The following is a 23,545-nucleotide window of genomic DNA, read 5'->3' as shown; positions in this document are numbered from 1 at the left end:
AATCACTCAAATGCTGGTAATAAAATTGTCTCACATTTTAAATGGACATACCTTACACTTTACATATTTAAAACCTTACAAGAAATAAAAATCATCGTAATAAAAATCGCACGAGATCGGCCATATTTCTATGTTTTTTTTTATTCAGGAGTTAACCATATTTCTATGTTATAATTTGTAGAAGTATCGTTAAGAAACGTGCAAACGAACATAAACTTGCTCAAAATAGGCACGTCACAAATCTGGCTGTGAGAGAAAGTCACAAACATAAATACAAAATCATATCTTCTACGGAAAAACCAAAACAATCAACAACAGTACGGAAGTCATTTCAATAGACACCCACAATGAAAATGTTTATTTTCTCACCATTAAATTTATCTTCTCTGGGTCCTGGTCACTCCCAAGGATAACTCAGGTGTGGAAACTGATTCCGCGTTTACTGTCTGTCATTCAAATTCAGCATAATTTTACGGATGATTCTGTCTGGATTGTAATCAGAAGCATTTTTGCGCTGGTGGGAACTTTCCACATTTCCGGGAAATTTGGAGACGGCAGCGATGGCAGCTTCAAAAGAGAAGATTCAAAGGAGCGATAAAAATGATGCAATTCTTTCTTCACAACGCAGCGGCGCTAGATGTGAGTGATAAAATCCTTAGAAAGAAAGCATTTTAGAGCGTCAAATCTAGAGATTTAGTTTTATGAGAAGATTGTCTGCACCAGAATTCGAATTGCTTCATTAAGCGATCACATAGTTCGGTGAAGGTTACAGTTTACGAACAGGTAGAAAGGTGTGGTGAGCATCTTTTATGTCTGTGTTTTTTAAACTGCATACACACAATCGATCCATAGAAAGGCGAGAGCTAAAAATATATATTTAGCTATTGTCAAAGAAAATTAGTTTAATATTTAGTCCAAACCATACTTAAGCTAAGACGCTGATATAGAACATTACAACTGATATAGAACAGAACAAAATTTATCAAACTTTACAAGTTACTGGAATCATAGATAGGGTAAATGTACCTATTGTGGTGGTAGTACCAATAGTGGTGGTATTGCACTAAAATGCGGTTCATACGGCAAATTAAAAGCAATTAAGTTATTTACGTTAGTGTGAAATGTTCTTTAGCCTTTTACAAAGGGTTTAAAAGTTAAATGGGGCCATTCCGTTCCTTAGTGACCGAAAAATCCATTATTTTGTGAAATGTGACAACATTTTTTCCAAAATCCTTAGGATTTCATAACGAAACTCATTTTTCTGTTAACGTTCTAAATGACCACATAACCACGCAATTACTAGTTTTTCAACATAACTGTTATGAAATGTTATTGTTTTACAAAAATTATTTGCCTTTTGACCATATTTATGCATTTTTAAGTGTTTTTTACCATAGTGCCATTATAGGTACACAAAACAGGCATGTTCCAATAGTGGTCTTAGTTATAAAATCAATAAAAACAGGTCATCTTAGATTTTTTCGACGACATTTTTGACATGTCGTACTGTTTTCATTAAAATAAGCAACAAAAATGAGTTTTCTGTAGGTAATTTACAAAAAACAGGCCAAAATTCGCTTATCTGGCTGAATGAAAAATTGACTTCAAATCAAGCACACTCTTCCGGGTGTAGGTTGACGACAGGTGTGATGCAGTACTTTAGTCGATATTTTCATCAACCAAATTTATACATTTTTTTACGATCAAATTACGGAAGAAACCAATATTATGGCAGTAATCCTTGCTATTCATACAAAAACAGCTTCTAAACTAAGTTTCATTGATATTATACACCATTTTTGATGCATCTTTGTTTACCACCACTATAGGAACACAATAAGACGACTATAGGAACCATACCACCATTATAGGTACAACGAAGCAGTCACAAAAATTTGTATTTTTTTGAAAATTTGATGTATTTCATGGTAAAAATGGTTGTGATTGCGAAGATAAAACATATTACAATTGCTATGTGTTAAAATATTCAGAAAATGTCCTTTCTGACCCTTTAAATCCATTAAAACACATCGGTACCACTACAAATTGCACCACTATTGGTACATTTACCCTATATGCATTGTATAGTTCTCATTTCACTGCTCATTGCTCTTATCGGGGCCTGCACAATATTTACAGCCAGCAACACACAATCACTAACCATCGAGACTGATGAGTGTTGCAGCTGTAGCTAGCGAAGGGTTGTTTTCGTGTGGAAAGGCTTTTATCCTGTAAAGGTGTATTCCTGCACAATAGATGGTACCGGAGTTGGTACAGAAGCGCGAAGGTACAGAAAACAAAAGTTAAGCCTCTTAGCGTCGTACTTTGAATCTAGCGCCTTTGCATTATTAGTTATTCCATGAATAAACAATAGTTGTGCACGTTTCAAGTGGCTTTGGCCCCCGTCCAAACCGATTCGTTTTCAGCTCCGTTCCAGCATCATGTTCGAGCTGCTCGTCAAGAACAGTTCATCGGTGGTTTCATTGCGTTGTATTGCTCTGTAAACATATTGAAGCATATCAAGGTTCACCGTTGACGTTGCTTGGGTCACGCTCGCTTAAAAGCATCCAGGATGGTGTTGTTTATTTTTGCTTGCAATATGGCTGGTATATATTATAACAAGCTACATTTTGTTGAAATGGATGTGTTCTGCCAAAATTGAATATTTCGTCGCATAATAAAATACTTAAACGAGTTGTGTTGGGTCTAGATAAAGTAGGTGTTAAACAATAATAGACATTTTGCTCTTTCGTATGGTCGGAAATCTAAAGTATCATATTTTATGGGTCACTGTTTTCTCTTATTATGGTTTCTTTTTGTTTGGATAATGTTCTAATTAAAGGTTATAATAATTGTGGTAAACTAAGACTCTTTTTAATGATATACCATTTTTGTACTATACATATGTATGGAAGTTGATATGTTATAACTTCAAGCATTAAAAGTCCAACATTCAAGCCTTATACGTTTTCGATTTTTTATATTGCCTACATCAATCCATGCCTTGCTTTTTAATAAGACTTCTCGCTTTTTTCTATTTGTTTAATCTTGTGTGCCTGTGTAATAAGTTAGCATGTTGATTTTGATGGTTAGTTAGAGCTAAACTTTTTAATGTACGATCGGTATGAAAAGTGAAGACAGCAACCATGATCTTTTGTCTTTTGACTAAAAGTTATTTGACAAAAAAAATCATGTATCGTGTTCTCACTCAAAATTCTCGGAAAATACACACTATCAAATAATCAAGAAAAGCGAAACACGAAAAGAAAGGAGGAAGAGCAAAATATTGGATGTGAAAAAATGTGGATATGTAGAAGGTATAAAAAATCTTATAAATAAAAAATATTATAGAATATTGTACACTCGCACATATATCTGATTTATTTGCAAAACTAAAGGCTTGTTAGTGAATAGTTACATTGTATTGCAATGTAACTAAAGGAGAAGATTTGAAACATTTAATATTCTTGTATTTAGTTAACACGAAGATTATTACGATTTTGATAGAATTTATATTTAGCGAAGAGTAATTAATTGTTTAATAATTTCCCCTGTATTTTTTGCGGTTTATTCGGCAAATTAAGTTTAAAGAAGTATTGTATTGGCAGTATTGGCAATTGGCAGGAAGTACGAGCCAACTGAAACATTTTATGATAAAATTTTCTGTAAGCAGAACATACTTCACACATAATAAATAATATTATAAAGTCCGTCCTTGGTTGGTAAGTTGGTTTGTTTATAAAGACTTTGAGTCTCGCGATATCTTTCGTCTCTCATCCGTCCTTTTACAGCTGGTTCGATAAAAGGAGCAACACATATACTAATGAATTGAAGCCTATGCCTCAATTCTGCACAGTTTACTAACCGATCACGCTTTTCTCGATGCTTGAATGGAAGTAAATTATTCTCAAGCATCAATTAAAATGAAATGAACCGCGTTGGCTACAGCAAAGCGTGACTCTTCAATTGGGATGAAACTTTGAATGCGGAATCTATCGATGGCAGGGGAAGAATGGTATTATGGAAAGAGAAGGTGAGACAATGGTAATACCAAGTGTAAAGGACGCAATTATTAATGCTTTTCATTGGCACGGTTACAATTCGACGATGATGGAACAGTCATTGTTTGTGGAGGAAATAAATTGGCGAATAACAATGGCAACCCGCGCAACGGGTTGTTTCCTTCGACCCCATTAACCCTTCCATCCAATCTGAATGGAAGGTGAGGTGTATCACTTTACGCGTATTGTTGGTTGCGTGGTGGTTGTGGTGCCTTTTCAACTCGTTGCTATTCCATTTCATTTACCCTCAGCCTCTCCTAGTTGGCAAAAGTTATTTAGGAGTTAAATTATGTGCACCATGGCGATAAAATCTCTTACCGTGGCGACCATGAGACTCCATCCTTCAATAAAATCGCGCTAATGTGGAAATTTTGAAGCTGCTGAATAATGGAACGAAATTTAATTAATGAAAAACGATTTTGCTCATTCCTCATTGCCCGGTCAATCTTACACCGTTGTTGCGAAAGCTTTCGACTGAATTACGTCCGTCACACTTCATTCGACGAAGCGATCGGGGAGCGTGTTCAGCGCTTTTTCATCAGTGTGTAGAACGTTGTGTTGCATCTGTGTAGAGTTTTGTTTGTGTTAGTTCGCATACTCTTCCGGTTCTTCTAGTTCGCTGCATATTTTTCTTCATATCGTAGAAATGATGCTACAAGATTATACGAGATATTTTCAAGAGCATGTTTCATGCAGAGATTTGACCTGTTTTTGTTTTCGTTTTAAAATAATTGTCCGTTGCGGAATTTTATTTAGGTACTGCATGGGCTATCACATTGCAAAGCACTTATCGCATAAAAAATTGTTATTATTTCATCCTCATTTATTTCTGCAAAATAGTGCAGGTGAGTGGGATCTGGAATGAAGTTGTGATAAACATGATTTTTATACCTTGGAACCATTTTATTTTGTTATTTTGTTGAATCTGTATCATTCCCTTTTCAATCGATGCCGTTATTTTTTTACATTACCATCATTTCCCTTTCGACCGGAACAATTGTGGTTCAGATCCTAACGGAAATTCTGTAGGTACATGATGCATTGCAGTTGAGTGGTACGCTTGAATGCACGCTGGCATTGAAAATACAATTCGATTGGTGCAGGGGCCAAGTACAATGACCAAACGCCGGCCCATGGCAGATCGATTGAAATGCACTGGAAAAGCGAAGCGTTAATTTATTCATTGTCACTATTTATGATAATGGAGTATACTGTACAAAAAATACACACATATTTCATTGAAGTACAATCGAGAAGGTTGGTGATTTAATCGAATGCATTTCGTGAACATCCGTCGCAGAGCTTTTGGCAGTAGGCGATCAATATTATTTGGTTTGGTTAGGAACAGCCAATTGCTGATTAAATCAAATTAGTTTGAAATAAATCAAACTCAAACTAATTTGTATCATTGGTTTTTGCATAAAACAGTATTACAACAGACTTTTTTATCGTAAACTTTACATGAGGACATGGAAACGAACGAACATTGTCGTAATGGTCATGGGTGCACTAAACATTATTAAAGTTATTCCTAAATCTTCATAGTTTTGTGTTCACTTCGCATCCGATCATCGAGCATCAAAAGTCTCGAGGTCAAATAAAATCACTAAGTTATCGTCTGAGATAACAAGTTACACGTGTTATAGTGGCCATATCAGTAGCTCAATGAAGTTAACAGCTTTTTATGATTTCGGAAATAAATGAAGAAATATGTATAGAATGTAGTGCTCACGCGCACCTGTTCTAATAACAGCATTCCAACTCCTATGCGTCGCTCACGATTTAAGTGCGACATTAATTGAGTGTTTTTCAGAGAAATAGAAAGGGAGAAAGAGTCCGACACGCTGTATAAATCGAGTCTAACAGAATAAGTTATCAAATAAAATTAATTCATATCGGGGAGTGATCGAAAAACGATCAGTGCAAGCAGCACAAATGTAAAACTTTGCAAAAAAATTGTATAAATAATAAATACATGAAATGTATGTGTGGCGACCACGTTATAGCCTCACCACAGTCCGGAGCTGACGTCAACCGTCAATTCAAAATATCGGGCACTCTAATTCGAACACCCTAATTCAAGCACCCTAATTCGAGCAACCTTATTCGAGCACCCTAATTCGAGCAATAGTTACCAACTTAGCCAGACTAAACTATTTCCCGTTAAAAGATTATAAAAGCCGTCGTTCCCACCACGCGTTCTCTTCTCTTTTCGTTCTCATCCGCTAGTGGACGTGCTCCCGTAACTGCGTAACCCGTGATAAAAAACATTGTAAAAAATTGTATTTTGTGACATCTTGGGAATCCAAATAAAAAAGTGGTCTACCCACGAGGTAGCCAAAACTGGTGACCCCGACGTGATTCCCGAGATTCCCCGATCGACAGATTCATCATCGGCCCGCTTTCGCCTTTCCACGCTACGCGGTTCCCGTTCGCCCAGGTCCGTCAACGCCGCGAGTAAAATCGGTACGTGTAGTGTGTGTATCAAGCGTCGCCGAGTGTCGTGCCTTTTTTTTTCGCAAGCACAAAAACCGTGTTCGATCGGTTTCCGCGAGTGCCCTTCACGCCTGCGTGTACATAAGTGTCGCGAGTGCCCTACACGCCCGCGTGTGCATAATCGTCGCGAGTGCCCTACACGCCCGCGTGTGCATAATCGTCGCGAGTGCCCTACACGCCCGCGTGTGTCCTTCACGCCCGTGTGTGCGTAATCGTCGCGTGTGTCCTTCACGCCCGTGTGTGCGTAATCGTCGCGTGTGTCCTTCACGCCCGTGTGTGCGTAAGTGTCGCGAGTGTCCCGTCCCGAGTGCATTGTTCTCCATACGCACCGACGTGTTTCCCTTGCATCGTGAACCCGCATCGCTACAGAGGATCGAGCCGCGGGTTACATCGCCGTCCCCAAAGAGAAGGAAGAGCAACGATCCCATCGTTCCAGCCCGGACAAAAGAAAGCGCTCCTTGTAAAGCCGTTGACTGCCGCCATTTTGCACGTTCGACGCCATTGACAGCCGCCATTTTTGTCTCGCTGAAGTAAGCCCAACTCCCGACTACCACGTCACTTCTTTTGTTCTCGCTTCTCGTGAAACCACGTGCTCGCAAGCGAATAAAAGATGATGCAACATAGTCCAGAACGTCAACCCGCTCCCCAAGCGGCAACGCACGATGCACCTCCGGTGAACACGGAGAAAACTGGCACGTCCCAAGCAACAAATGCCATGCCAGCAGCAGAAACGGCAAGTGATCCTCGAGTGGAAGCAGCACAGGCCGTTCGACTGAGTGTACCCGAAATGGACCTGCACAATTTGCCTGCGTACTTTTGTGCACTGGAGCATTGGTTCGCCGCGACCGGAATCACCGCCAAAATGGACCATAAGCGCTACCACGTATTGATGGCCCAAATTCCTCTTCGAGTGTATAACGAGATCCAGCCGATAATCGAGAATGTACCTGCGACGGAACGGTACAATTACATCAAGCGGAACATCCTCCAGCATTTCGGGGAATCCCAGCGTAGCCGCCTCCATCGTCTCCTATACGGCATGGACTTAGGGGACCGCAAGCCATCCCAGCTGCTAGCTGAAATGCACCGAGCCTCCAGCGACACGTTGGCCAGTACGCTCCTCACCGACCTTTGGATCAACAAGCTTCCGCCACATGTGCAATCGGCCGTCGTTGCTGCACCCGGAAGTGTAACTGAGAAAGCTGCTGTCGCCGATACGATGGTGGAGTGCCTGTCCGCATCCAACAACGCCAGTGTGCACCATGCCGTAGCCGGGGTGCGCACCACACCCAACGATTTCGAGCAACGCATTTCGCGCCAGGTGGACGAACTCACACAGCAACTTAACGACTTCATCACAGAGTGTCGTAACCGTGAACAACGCCAAAGTCGACCGCGCCCACGTCCACCAGTGTCATCTCGTGTCGGTACAGAACCATCTGAAGGAGAGTGCTACTACCATCGACGTTACGGAACAGCCGCCCGGACCTGCCGCCAGCCCTGTTCGTTTCCAGCCCCTGTCAGCCAGCGCGTCGGCCAGCCGTCGTCTTCAGCCTGAGGATACGCTGGAGATATCGGATCGCAGGTGGCTACCATCTCACCTGTGAGCAGTCGGTTGATGGTGATCGACCGACGAACCAACCAGCGTTACCTGATCGATACTGGTGCCGATGTCTCCGTGTTACCGAAGCCAGCCAACTACACCCCCCCGACGCCGTCCACCATGCGACTGTTTGCAGCCAACGGTACTCCGATCATGGTATTTGGTGAGTCCCTCCGTACACTTGATTTTAGTTTACGCCGCCCCTTTGTGTGGAATTTTATTATCGCGGACGTAAGCTCTGCTATCATTGGAGCGGACTTTCTTCGCCATTACCATCTTTTAGTAGACCTTCGACAGCGCTGTTTGGTGGATGCCCAAACCAACCTACGTGTGCCAGGACTTCCGGATACCACTCGACAAACCGCCGTCAAGGTATGCGACGCAAATTCACCGATGGCCGACCTGCTCAACGAGTTTCCTACACTCATCACAAACTCACCGGGTGTGCGGATGCAATCCGAGGTGGTACATCGTATCGAAACAACGGGTCCTCCAACTTTCGCCCGTTCGCGTCGTCTTCCACCCGACAAGTACCAAGCAGCCAAAGCAGAATTCGACTCACTCGTGCAGCTAGGAATTTGCAGACCGTCCAGTAGCAGTTGGGCCAGCCCGCTGCATATGGTTAAAAAGGCTGATGGTTCCTGGCGTCCGTGCGGTGATTATCGGTCCCTCAACGCGCGTACCACCCCTGACCGGTATCCATTGCCTTATCTACAAGACTTCACGATGCAACTGGGAGGAAAAACCGTTTTCTCAAAGGTGGATCTACAGAAAGCCTACCACCAGATCTCCATCCATCCAGAGGACATTCCGAAGACAGCGATCATCACTCCTTTCGGCCTATTTGAGTACGTGACGATGCCCTTCGGATTACGCAATGCGGCGCAGACGTTCCAACGGCTAATCCACGATGTGCTACGCGGCTTGAACTTTGTGTTTCCCTATATCGACGACATTATAGTGGCCTCGAAGACACCAGAAGAACATCGCGAACACCTGCGACTGCTATTTGCTCGCCTCACGCAGCACGGTTTGACCATCAACCTTGCGAAGTGCGAGTTTGCCCAGCCTGAGATCTCCTTCCTGGGACACCGTGTTACGTCTGAAGGCATCCTACCACTGGAAGAGAAAGTCGACACCATACGTCAGTTCCCGAAGCCAAACACTGTCATGGAGCTTAAGCGATTTTTGGCGATGATCAACTTCTACAGGCGCTTCATCCCCCACGCGCTGCGAGCACAAGGACCGCTCCTGGAGATGATTCCCGGCAACAAACGGCGAGATAAGTCATCGCTAACGTGGACCCCAACTACCGACACGGCCTTTGAGGACTGCAAACGGCAACTTGCACAGGCTACCATGCTGGTACACCCTGTACCATCCGCCGAACTATCACTGTGGTGTGATGCTTCCGATTTCGCTGCCGGCGCCGCCTTACATCAGGTCATCGACGGGCAGATGCAGCCGCTCGGTTTCTTCTCCCGAAAGTTCGACAACGCACAGCGCCGATATTCCACGTACGATCGCGAACTAGCAGCTGTTTACTTGGCCGTCCGGTATTTTCGTCATCAGTTGGAAGGACGTTCTTTCCATATTTACACGGATCATAAACCTCTGGTTTATGCTTTCCGCCAGTCGCTGGATAAGGCCTCTCCTAGACAAGCACGGCACCTCGACTTTATTGGCCAGTTCACCACCGACATCCGACATGTTGAAGGCCAGGAAAACGTCACTGCCGACTTGCTGTCCCGAATCGAGCCCATCCAGTCATCAACATCCATCGACTACGAGAAATTGGCCGAAGACCAGACCCGAGATCCCGAGCTCGCCGACATCCTCAGCGGGAAGACAAGGACGGACCTGGTCCTTCAACGAGTTCCAATACCTGGCAGCAGCATGGCTTTATACTGCGATTGCCCCACCGGCATCATTCGTCCGTATGTCACGAAACCGTTTCGTCAACAACTACTACGCGCGGTTCATCAGATGAGTCATCCCGGAGCGAAAACTACCACGAAGCTGATGACGGAGAGATTCGTCTGGCTGAACATCCGCCGAGATACGCGAGATTTCGTCCGCCACTGCTTAGCGTGTCAGGCTACGAAGGTGCAACGCCATACCCGCAGCCCTCTAGGTCGCTACCCGGTACCGGATGCTAGGTTCGCACACATCAACCTGGACCTGGTTGGACCGTTCCCGATCAGCAATGGACATCGTTACTGCCTCACCATCATCGATCGCTTCACACGCTGGCCAGAAGCTATTCCCATCCCTGACATAACATCAACGACTGTAGCCGCAGCCCTACTCAGTGGATGGATAGCTCGCTTTGGCGTTCCATCGTTCATCACCACGGATCAAGGCAGGCAGTTCGAGTCGACGCTTTTCGCGGAGCTGAACCAGTTACTGGGCATCAAACATCTACGCACAACGGCTTATCATCCGCAGGCCAACGGCTTGATAGAACGATGGCACCGTACGCTGAAGGCAGCTATTTGTACCAAAAACACCGCTCATTGGACCGACCACCTTCCCATCATACTCCTTGGATTGCGCACAGCGTACAAAGACGACATCAAAGCTTCGCCAGCAGAGCTGGTTTATGGAAGCACGCTAAAGATCCCAGCGGAGTTTTTCAATAGCAGCCCGATGACCAGCCTGCCAGACACCACCGAGTTCACCAAGTCGCTTAAGTATGCCATGAACACCATTCGCCCAACACAAACGGCCTGGCATGACAAACCAACACCCTTCGTCCATTCGGATCTTCGGACATGCAGCCACGTCTTCGTCCGGAATGACACCGTCCGCCCAGCCCTTACCCCGCCGTACCAAGGGCCTTATAAGGTGCTTAGGCGTAGTGACAAGTCATTCGAAGTCCTGATCAAAGAGAGGGCAACTAACATCTCTATTGACCGCCTGAAACCATGCTACTCACTCCAGCAACCCGAGCCAGTGACACAGCTTACGCCACCATCTGCAGCAGAGTATACGCCACCACCACCAGCGCTACCACCACCAGCTTCACCACCATCAGCGCCACCACCACCAGCTTCACCACCACCGACAGAGCCGTCACCTCCGAACGACTTCTCGACCGGAGTTACGCGTTCACAGCGACGTGTCATCATCCCCGTTCGTTACCGGTAACTCCAGTCTAGCAGGGGAGCACTGTGGCGACCACGTTATAGCCTCACCACAGTCCGGAGCTGACGTCAACCGTCAATTCAAAATATCGGGCACTCTAATTCGAACACCCTAATTCAAGCACCCTAATTCGAGCAACCTTATTCGAGCACCCTAATTCGAGCAATAGTTACCAACTTAGCCAGACTAAACTATTTCCCGTTAAAAGATTATAAAAGCCGTCGTTCCCACCACGCGTTCTCTTCTCTTTTCGTTCTCATCCGCTAGTGGACGTGCTCCCGTAACTGCGTAACCCGTGATAAAAAACATTGTAAAAAATTGTATTTTGTGACATCTTGGGAATCCAAATAAAAAAGTGGTCTACCCACGAGGTAGCCAAAACTGGTGACCCCGACGTGATTCCCGAGATTCCCCGATCGACAGATTCATCATCGGCCCGCTTTCGCCTTTCCACGCTACGCGGTTCCCGTTCGCCCAGGTCCGTCAACGCCGCGAGTAAAATCGGTACGTGTAGTGTGTGTATCAAGCGTCGCCGAGTGTCGTGCCTTTTTTTTTCGCAAGCACAAAAACCGTGTTCGATCGGTTTCCGCGAGTGCCCTTCACGCCTGCGTGTACATAAGTGTCGCGAGTGCCCTACACGCCCGCGTGTGCATAATCGTCGCGAGTGCCCTACACGCCCGCGTGTGCATAATCGTCGCGAGTGCCCTACACGCCCGCGTGTGTCCTTCACGCCCGTGTGTGCGTAATCGTCGCGTGTGTCCTTCACGCCCGTGTGTGCGTAATCGTCGCGTGTGTCCTTCACGCCCGTGTGTGCGTAAGTGTCGCGAGTGTCCCGTCCCGAGTGCATTGTTCTCCATACGCACCGACGTGTTTCCCTTGCATCGTGAACCCGCATCGCTACAGAGGATCGAGCCGCGGGTTACATCGCCGTCCCCAAAGAGAAGGAAGAGCAACGATCCCATCGTTCCAGCCCGGACAAAAGAAAGCGCTCCTTGTAAAGCCGTTGACTGCCGCCATTTTGCACGTTCGACGCCATTGACAGCCGCCATTTTTGTCTCGCTGAAGTAAGCCCAACTCCCGACTACCACGTCACTTCTTTTGTTCTCGCTTCTCGTGAAACCACGTGCTCGCAAGCGAATAAAAGATGATGCAACATAGTCCAGAACGTCAACCCGCTCCCCAAGCGGCAACGCACGATGCACCTCCGGTGAACACGGAGAAAACTGGCACGTCCCAAGCAACAAATGCCATGCCAGCAGCAGAAACGGCAAGTGATCCTCGAGTGGAAGCAGCACAGGCCGTTCGACTGAGTGTACCCGAAATGGACCTGCACAATTTGCCTGCGTACTTTTGTGCACTGGAGCATTGGTTCGCCGCGACCGGAATCACCGCCAAAATGGACCATAAGCGCTACCACGTATTGATGGCCCAAATTCCTCTTCGAGTGTATAACGAGATCCAGCCGATAATCGAGAATGTACCTGCGACGGAACGGTACAATTACATCAAGCGGAACATCCTCCAGCATTTCGGGGAATCCCAGCGTAGCCGCCTCCATCGTCTCCTATACGGCATGGACTTAGGGGACCGCAAGCCATCCCAGCTGCTAGCTGAAATGCACCGAGCCTCCAGCGACACGTTGGCCAGTACGCTCCTCACCGACCTTTGGATCAACAAGCTTCCGCCACATGTGCAATCGGCCGTCGTTGCTGCACCCGGAAGTGTAACTGAGAAAGCTGCTGTCGCCGATACGATGGTGGAGTGCCTGTCCGCATCCAACAACGCCAGTGTGCACCATGCCGTAGCCGGGGTGCGCACCACACCCAACGATTTCGAGCAACGCATTTCGCGCCAGGTGGACGAACTCACACAGCAACTTAACGACTTCATCACAGAGTGTCGTAACCGTGAACAACGCCAAAGTCGACCGCGCCCACGTCCACCAGTGTCATCTCGTGTCGGTACAGAACCATCTGAAGGAGAGTGCTACTACCATCGACGTTACGGAACAGCCGCCCGGACCTGCCGCCAGCCCTGTTCGTTTCCAGCCCCTGTCAGCCAGCGCGTCGGCCAGCCGTCGTCTTCAGCCTGAGGATACGCTGGAGATATCGGATCGCAGGTGGCTACCATCTCACCTGTGAGCAGTCGGTTGATGGTGATCGACCGACGAACCAACCAGCGTTACCTGATCGATACTGGTGCCGATGTCTCCGTGTTACCGAAGCCAGCCAACTACACCCCCCCGACGCCGTCCACCATGCGACTGTTTGCAGCCAACGGTACTCCGATCATGGTATTTGGTGAGTCCCTCCGTACACTTGATTTTAGTTTACGCCGCCCCTTTGTGTGGAATTTTATTATCGCGGACGTAAGCTCTGCTATCATTGGAGCGGACTTTCTTCGCCATTACCATCTTTTAGTAGACCTTCGACAGCGCTGTTTGGTGGATGCCCAAACCAACCTACGTGTGCCAGGACTTCCGGATACCACTCGACAAACCGCCGTCAAGGTATGCGACGCAAATTCACCGATGGCCGACCTGCTCAACGAGTTTCCTACACTCATCACAAACTCACCGGGTGTGCGGATGCAATCCGAGGTGGTACATCGTATCGAAACAACGGGTCCTCCAACTTTCGCCCGTTCGCGTCGTCTTCCACCCGACAAGTACCAAGCAGCCAAAGCAGAATTCGACTCACTCGTGCAGCTAGGAATTTGCAGACCGTCCAGTAGCAGTTGGGCCAGCCCGCTGCATATGGTTAAAAAGGCTGATGGTTCCTGGCGTCCGTGCGGTGATTATCGGTCCCTCAACGCGCGTACCACCCCTGACCGGTATCCATTGCCTTATCTACAAGACTTCACGATGCAACTGGGAGGAAAAACCGTTTTCTCAAAGGTGGATCTACAGAAAGCCTACCACCAGATCTCCATCCATCCAGAGGACATTCCGAAGACAGCGATCATCACTCCTTTCGGCCTATTTGAGTACGTGACGATGCCCTTCGGATTACGCAATGCGGCGCAGACGTTCCAACGGCTAATCCACGATGTGCTACGCGGCTTGAACTTTGTGTTTCCCTATATCGACGACATTATAGTGGCCTCGAAGACACCAGAAGAACATCGCGAACACCTGCGACTGCTATTTGCTCGCCTCACGCAGCACGGTTTGACCATCAACCTTGCGAAGTGCGAGTTTGCCCAGCCTGAGATCTCCTTCCTGGGACACCGTGTTACGTCTGAAGGCATCCTACCACTGGAAGAGAAAGTCGACACCATACGTCAGTTCCCGAAGCCAAACACTGTCATGGAGCTTAAGCGATTTTTGGCGATGATCAACTTCTACAGGCGCTTCATCCCCCACGCGCTGCGAGCACAAGGACCGCTCCTGGAGATGATTCCCGGCAACAAACGGCGAGATAAGTCATCGCTAACGTGGACCCCAACTACCGACACGGCCTTTGAGGACTGCAAACGGCAACTTGCACAGGCTACCATGCTGGTACACCCTGTACCATCCGCCGAACTATCACTGTGGTGTGATGCTTCCGATTTCGCTGCCGGCGCCGCCTTACATCAGGTCATCGACGGGCAGATGCAGCCGCTCGGTTTCTTCTCCCGAAAGTTCGACAACGCACAGCGCCGATATTCCACGTACGATCGCGAACTAGCAGCTGTTTACTTGGCCGTCCGGTATTTTCGTCATCAGTTGGAAGGACGTTCTTTCCATATTTACACGGATCATAAACCTCTGGTTTATGCTTTCCGCCAGTCGCTGGATAAGGCCTCTCCTAGACAAGCACGGCACCTCGACTTTATTGGCCAGTTCACCACCGACATCCGACATGTTGAAGGCCAGGAAAACGTCACTGCCGACTTGCTGTCCCGAATCGAGCCCATCCAGTCATCAACATCCATCGACTACGAGAAATTGGCCGAAGACCAGACCCGAGATCCCGAGCTCGCCGACATCCTCAGCGGGAAGACAAGGACGGACCTGGTCCTTCAACGAGTTCCAATACCTGGCAGCAGCATGGCTTTATACTGCGATTGCCCCACCGGCATCATTCGTCCGTATGTCACGAAACCGTTTCGTCAACAACTACTACGCGCGGTTCATCAGATGAGTCATCCCGGAGCGAAAACTACCACGAAGCTGATGACGGAGAGATTCGTCTGGCTGAACATCCGCCGAGATACGCGAGATTTCGTCCGCCACTGCTTAGCGTGTCAGGCTACGAAGGTGCAACGCCATACCCGCAGCCCTCTAGGTCGCTACCCGGTACCGGATGCTAGGTTCGCACACATCAACCTGGACCTGGTTGGACCGTTCCCGATCAGCAATGGACATCGTTACTGCCTCACCATCATCGATCGCTTCACACGCTGGCCAGAAGCTATTCCCATCCCTGACATAACATCAACGACTGTAGCCGCAGCCCTACTCAGTGGATGGATAGCTCGCTTTGGCGTTCCATCGTTCATCACCACGGATCAAGGCAGGCAGTTCGAGTCGACGCTTTTCGCGGAGCTGAACCAGTTACTGGGCATCAAACATCTACGCACAACGGCTTATCATCCGCAGGCCAACGGCTTGATAGAACGATGGCACCGTACGCTGAAGGCAGCTATTTGTACCAAAAACACCGCTCATTGGACCGACCACCTTCCCATCATACTCCTTGGATTGCGCACAGCGTACAAAGACGACATCAAAGCTTCGCCAGCAGAGCTGGTTTATGGAAGCACGCTAAAGATCCCAGCGGAGTTTTTCAATAGCAGCCCGATGACCAGCCTGCCAGACACCACCGAGTTCACCAAGTCGCTTAAGTATGCCATGAACACCATTCGCCCAACACAAACGGCCTGGCATGACAAACCAACACCCTTCGTCCATTCGGATCTTCGGACATGCAGCCACGTCTTCGTCCGGAATGACACCGTCCGCCCAGCCCTTACCCCGCCGTACCAAGGGCCTTATAAGGTGCTTAGGCGTAGTGACAAGTCATTCGAAGTCCTGATCAAAGAGAGGGCAACTAACATCTCTATTGACCGCCTGAAACCATGCTACTCACTCCAGCAACCCGAGCCAGTGACACAGCTTACGCCACCATCTGCAGCAGAGTATACGCCACCACCACCAGCGCTACCACCACCAGCTTCACCACCATCAGCGCCACCACCACCAGCTTCACCACCACCGACAGAGCCGTCACCTCCGAACGACTTCTCGACCGGAGTTACGCGTTCACAGCGACGTGTCATCATCCCCGTTCGTTACCGGTAACTCCAGTCTAGCAGGGGAGCACTGTGGCGACCACGTTATAGCCTCACCACAGTCCGGAGCTGACGTCAACCGTCAATTCAAAATATCGGGCACTCTAATTCGAACACCCTAATTCAAGCACCCTAATTCGAGCAACCTTATTCGAGCACCCTAATTCGAGCAATAGTTACCAACTTAGCCAGACTAAACTATTTCCCGTTAAAAGATTATAAAAGCCGTCGTTCCCACCACGCGTTCTCTTCTCTTTTCGTTCTCATCCGCTAGTGGACGTGCTCCCGTAACTGCGTAACCCGTGATAAAAAACATTGTAAAAAATTGTATTTTGTGACATCTTGGGAATCCAAATAAAAAAGTGGTCTACCCACGAGGTAGCCAAATATGTATATCCTATAACTTAAGTCGTATGATTGTGAATCATTGTATCTAAAAAGTTTCACAATGGTCTCTGAAAATAAAAACGACACCACGCACTAATTTCCCTTGAATTGTTTAACAAAAAAAAATAAAAACGATCATCTACCACACCACATATATTAAAGCCATGTTTCTGAATTAGGCTGCATTAACAGTTAACCAAAGTCATTTTCCGCTTGATAGATTCCCAAAGAAGGGTAGATGCGACAAAAACGGCTTACAATTTAGTAACATATATGCAAAGATGAAAAAAATTGGTTCCTTTTTAGTTCCTTATCCCGTTGGGTACTGCTTTAGTTCGGCGACGTAGGAATATCAGGAAAATTTGCCCTTAAGTCAGTCAGCTAAAGGATTATACGTACAGGGACTTTCGAAATTCAATAGCTTACATTAGAAAACTTTTCCAAGAGGTCGAAAGACTGGGAAAATGTACTGATATTCCGATTCTGGATTTATTAGCTGCATCGGACTGGAATTTCCTGAAAGCCATATTTGATTTTTGGCTTAAATGTGTGACTACCCTTAAGAAAAATGTCTGAGAACCAACCAACATTGTTGGGAACAGCAATTTTGCATCCTATCATAATCCGTCTTGTTTGTCTACGTGCTATATGTAGTACATCGCTTGTATGCTTGTGATGGATGAATGTTTGAATGAATGCATATTTAGATTATTTAGATGAACCTTACCGTTCTTTTAATAATGAGCTTTAATAACCTCAGAAAACAGTATTCATATTAGCGTGTGAGATTTTATCATAAACTATTATTATCTGAATTATTCATCCGTTTTTGAAACATTTGTCGCTAGACGGATGTTTGATTTTTGTGTTTCCAGTAGCAGCGTTTCATTTAGAGAAGTAAACTCAACGCAAAAGTTGAAGAACGTATGATTGTTGTGAAACTGAACAATAATGCTCGATGAAGAATTAAACGTCCATTTTATTTTTTCCATTTTCATTCATTGCTTACATTCACGCATAGTGGTATGTTCTAGATAACAGAACGGTTGCATGCAGTCTTATTGAATGCATAATGCAATATTACCAGTTGCTGCTCTGCAGGAACTGAACAATATTTTCTCGAACTGTCGGAAGTGACTGAACCTTCTTAGGATTAAGTGGGCAAGAAATTGATCCATGCGGATCTAAAAAGGACTTTTCCTTTTATCATCGACTGCAGGGTGTGAAAGGGTAAGGAAATAGTAAGTGAAATATTCTCTTTATGGATATGCACTATTTATTTGCCTTTTTTAAGTAGTTTTTCTTTGTCTAATTCTTACTCCTTTATCTTATATGCAACCGCCACACTATAACTTGTTTGTTTTTCCTTTCCATAGAAACACATAACGATATCCTGGTGGCGTAGAGAAAGCTAAACGACAGGATACAGAACGGATCTGTCTTCAGAGATCGTAAATCATCAAGCTTTAAGGCAGTGCACAACTCATGCCCCGTGAAGTAACGGGATAACTGCCCACAGATGCACCAAGTCACATGCAGTTGCAAAAAGCAGTCTTCTTCATGGAGGATTTTCAGGACACATGAATTTCTATTATTACGATCCGCTCTTTCGGAAGTTCTTGTTTCAGCGAAGCGAGAGAGCATAGTCATCGCAATGCCATGAATAAGCTATTTTATTTTTCTTCTTCACGAGAATGGTTGCCATGGTGCAATGGCCCGGAGGACGTAGTGGTTGGTTTTAGTGCTGTTGTGGTGTATTTTCCCTTTCCTTATCCGCTCAGCCTGAACGTTTCATGTATTTGATCTCGTTTGGTTCATCCTGGGTATGGCTTCGGGTCATGTTGAAATGGTAGCTTCAATCTTTCGCGGCACTGCAAACAGCATGAGCCAACACTAAACTATAACATAGAACCATCAATTACTCGCCCGCCCGCCTGAATGATGCTTGTACGTGAGAGCGTTCATCGTGAAAGGCAGGAAGCGACGTGTCAAGGAAGCGTAAATGTGACAAGTTTGATCCGGGATTAACAATCTGTGAAGATTTGTGCAGCTGGTGGTAGTCCCCAGAGCTAGTTTAGGGATGATCTCATGAAGAGGTTAGGTAACAAACAAATGGGTATTATTCGCGCGTAAGAATCGTGTACGATGTAGTTGTACATCTGCTGCTCCAAAGCGAGGGATAGGGATATAGGAGGCGGATCTAAATGAAGACATGCTGGAATGATGTTCAGTGAAGCATGCTGACGTCCATCGTTATGTTTTGTCGTGTATTTCCCTATACCTCAACACAATCTGTGTTCATGGGATTCTTGGAACGACATAAACTTTTGCATGAAAAAAATGTAATTTTTAATGTTAAAATTTATTATGTATTACTTTTTTGGAAAATGATTACATTTTGTCGTATTGTCAACATTTATTGTACGAAAGTTAATTCTGCTTCTTCTTTGGCGCAACAGCTCTTGTCAGTCAAGGCCAGCCTGTATCGCTAATGGGTTTGACTATAAGAGACTTTATGTCATAGTAATCAGTTATACGCATAGGTGCAAGGGTCCTATTCATATGAGGCTTTAACTTTGAATGAGGAGTATGTTGTTAAGTCGTATGAGTTGTAGTCGAACGAATGTACCACAGGAACCTGTGATTGACCCCCAATGTGATCATTGATGACTAAAGATGAATACCGGTTAAGAAAATTTTATTGGACGATGGTTGTTTAACGAAAAATATACAAAAAGACACATTTGTTAAGCTCATGAAAAATTAAGACGTTTTTGATGATAAACGTATTCATAAGTAAATTTATCAGCTTTTTCACTAATGAGTGTTGCATAATTAAGGGAGGAAGCTTTAGTACCTTTTCATCGAGATATTATGCTTTTATTGGTACGGTATCAATTCTAAAAAAAACTTTGATCTCACTGGAAACCTTTGAGTCTTATATCACTGTTTTAAATTTAAAATCAACGAATAGACTTTTAACGTCTGTCTTGGCTCTGAAAGGGTTTGTTGGGTTATAGCGTTCTCAACAATTTTCAATCTACATCATGTTGCAATCAGAGCCTCAAGCGAGAGACCACAGTCGCTACATGTTGACTAATCCTTTCCGCCGAAAAATCATTATCATGTTTGCGTCGGTTGGTTTTGATCGAGTTGAAATCATCCCACCTTTCCATATCAGGATCATCGTGAAATCAAATCAAGTTGTTTGTGAGCTCTTCTTAGAAACAGGCCCTTTACATTGAACAGGATGAAACGGTTTGGAACGTTACTTGATATGCTTGATACAAGTTGGTGGGTGTTTTCGTTTCTTTTCTCTTCTTACAAAGCACTGAAGTGACAAAATCAGCTACAGCGGTGTGCTAGCAGGTAAATAAATCTCTTGTACTTACGCACTGACCCTGTTACATCAATGGAGTCTTTCACAATTTTCACAGACTGAAGCGTCTCACAATCAGTACAAAGCATGATGAAACCGTTTAATCATGCTACTTTGTTGTAGGGATACATTATCAAGTGAATGTTCCAAAGTTGATAAGCGAAACCGTTACTTTGTTGATTGTTCCATGGTGTTTGCTAGCTGTAGCGAAACCACTAGCTGCAGTGATCGAAGTGCTGAATGATGCTGTTTGTAGTCAGACTTTTATGGTCTTCTTATTTTTTTTTAATTTCCAACATTCTGGATCCAAGAAGTGATACCTTTTCTTATTTCCCGTAGCGTGACTGTTTACGGTATTCTATATAAAAACAACACTTGCAACGGAGGAGTGAGGTAACCAATCACTTTCGTAGAAACGACGTTATAGACGGTAAATTGCTTTGAAGTGATGCTTTACTTTTTATTTTGTTTATTTGCATGATTACGTAGTTTACGTATGAAAACTAATTTGATTGTTGTGCATGCAGCAAAATATTGAGACATATTTTCTTAATATTTTGTGTAATCTGGATGTTTTGTATATAAGTCTAAAATGCAATGTGCTTGATAAAGTGCACAGCTCTAAGCTTCCAAGAAAGCTGTGCTAATTGTAATGCTTGAAGGGTGACACGTCACTTATCTTTCTCTAAGCTTCGTGTGAAACTGAGCGAATGTAATAAAGCACAAAAGAAAAGGGTCATTTGCCGCAACCGTATTCGGGACCAAAAAAAAGGGTTTCAAGTGGAAAAAGGTACTGCAAAGACTTTGATATACTGACGCACATACACAAGCACACACTATCACACAAAAGCTATACGAACCACCACTAGTTTGGGTGTCTCTAAACTTACCCCTTGCCTTGTGCAATAAAGAAATAAGGGACGGCAAGGGGATGAGTGGGTTCTTAAAGAAGATTTCATGGAATCGATGCTGGAACTCGTTGTGATACGAAGCAGCACTAAACGCCAGATAAATCCTTTTTATCCCTTTTTGCGCTCATTTCACAGCATTTTGTCCGGTTTTTGCTTTCTTTTTGGTGTTAAGAATGAAAGAAAGGATGATGTTTTGATTTATTGCTGCGTGACATTGCGTTAAACGCATTGCCTTTTTTGTAAAATTCTTTCAAAGTGTTTGTGAAACTCCTGTTTTGCTTCGTCCGTTTTGCTCTAAATGCTTCGCCAAACGCCTGTATTTTGATAGTTGTTTCCCTTTTGTAATCACTCTAGCGTGTCAAAAGGTCATATAATCATGTGCTAAAAAAACATAGAACATTTTAAGGAAGAACTGTTAGTCCTTTCGTGAGACAGCAACCAACATTAGAATGTTTATAAAAAGTACACAGTGAAAAAAGAGGCAAACTGTTTCAGAAACTATTTAACAAATACAATAATAACTAGCTGCTGGAGAGTGTGAGAAATGGCTTTTTCAAGGCATTCAGAACAGGTATTATTAGGTTGCAAACAAAAAAGTCAAAATAAAACAATTTCTTTGCGAGCATGAGTTCACATTACAATTCAAATATCTATTTCACATAAGAATATTTTATATTTTCAATTAAATCTGAACATATCTTTCTATTAATCCAGAAACAGATTAAAATTAAAATAGATTTAATCATTGATAATGATTACTTCTAGGATTTAATATTTACCATTACTGCGTTGGAAATTAATATAAACCATAAAATAAAATGCCTATCATCAACAGTAGTGCCATTGCAGTTTAACCATTGCAGTTCAACAAGATTTTCAAACACGCAAATCTGTGAAACAAAGCATCAATCTGAATGTTGATTACTCAATATATACTAACTATAACATTCGTAGTCTAAACCCCGTTTATCGAATGCTCAAGAGGGCTATTAAGCTCAATTATATTACGACCTGACATGCTCCGGATTGAGTGGGGCATAATTTATTCCCTCGGTGAAACCTGTGACCATTGCTAAAGCTAACAACTTCACTTGGTCTCCTCGTAGTCGAAGAATCTTTTCGCGTTTGCGTTGAAGTTAGCCATGCGGAAGCAAACAAGTCATAGTGCTTCTGAAGCATTTTCTCGGCTTTGAGGCTCCCTTCGAAAACATTTTCCTATAGACCATTAAGCGTTAAGCGCGTTCGCTTTTGCATTTCTCTTGATTTCCATTTCTGTTCTGTCGTCACTCTTCGTTTGAAGAACGGAATGATGATGATTTTATTGCTTTGAATTCCGTTCCCCCAGCTCAATTCCAACACCTCCATTCTCAATTGCGGTATTGGCTCCGAATTACTCCTAGGGGAGTATGATGACGGTTTTACCGATGGAAACATTTGCAATGATTGATTCTATTAATCGCTTCCTTCCGGGGGTTGAAAATCTTTTCTGACTTCACTTTGGTACGAAACAAATTTAGTTCAAGCGATAAGTTAGGAATTGTCTTTAAATTCCTGAAAATGGTTGGGTAAGATTTTCTTTCAGTGTAACAAATACAGTGCTCTGATAATTTTTTTTAAAGAAACCGTCCATGGACTGAGCTAAATATTACAAAAATATAAAATTTGCCTAACAATTTCTAACTCAAAAAAATGTAGATAACTTTACTACAATAAACTAGACAACAATAGTAGCTATCACTATTCAGCAACCAACAAAATCTGCTCAAGGAAGAATTAAAAGTAAAAAAGGAGCAACAACAGAGATGACCTGTACAGAAAACCTTATTCAGTCTCAACCGTTCTACTATTTTCTCAACATTCTTGTACTTCATTAATATTTATACCCATTTCCTACTTGACCTCTATGCAGTCCCGTCACTGTTGTGAGTGCCTTCGAACAAGATCCAGTTAAGGTAAAATCATGAAAAACCTTCAACAAAACAAGCACCATCTTTTCACTTCTCTGCTTTAACCACGGCCAGGGTGACCATGTTCATTTCGTTTGCTGAGGGGTTTTTATTCTTGCTTTTCAAACTCCTAACTTTTGCTCAATGAATGGCAAGAGACAAGAAAGATACTTCCTCAAGAAGAATAGCCATCTTTGGAAGAGTAAAGAGTTGATGAGAGAAAAAAAAAGATTTGGGTTGAAAAAAACTGGAGATCAGAATTAACCCAAATCATGCAAGCAACACCAGCAACGGTCAACTTTGTCCAGTGTTTGTTGAGAATTTCGTTTATATCCGGT

The 23,545-nt window shown here is 44.5% G+C and overlaps 3 protein-coding genes across 3 annotated transcripts in view; 2 read left to right on the top strand and 1 right to left on the bottom strand.

Annotated features, from left to right (window-relative positions):
• LOC120952022 (leucine-rich repeat and immunoglobulin-like domain-containing nogo receptor-interacting protein 1) overlaps nucleotides 1-23,545 on the bottom strand; it is a 63,310-nt gene that overhangs the window by 21,080 nt on the left and 18,685 nt on the right. The gene's annotated exons all lie outside the window — the stretch shown is intronic.
• Nucleotides 7,168-8,115, top strand: LOC125906859 (uncharacterized). Its single transcript, XM_049607602.1, has one exon. It carries the CDS (start codon nucleotides 7,168-7,170, stop codon nucleotides 8,113-8,115), a length of 948 nt encoding a protein of 315 aa, XP_049463559.1.
• On the top strand, nucleotides 12,452-13,399 carry LOC125906858 (uncharacterized). The gene has a single exon (XM_049607601.1). The coding sequence runs from the start codon at nucleotides 12,452-12,454 to the stop codon at nucleotides 13,397-13,399; it is 948 nt and encodes a 315-aa protein (XP_049463558.1).

The sequence above is a fragment of the Anopheles coluzzii genome, chromosome 2 (assembly GCF_943734685.1).
Source record: "Anopheles coluzzii chromosome 2, AcolN3, whole genome shotgun sequence".
NCBI lineage: Eukaryota > Metazoa > Arthropoda > Insecta > Diptera > Culicidae > Anopheles > Anopheles coluzzii.
This window is presented reverse-complemented; position numbering and strand designations above follow the sequence as displayed.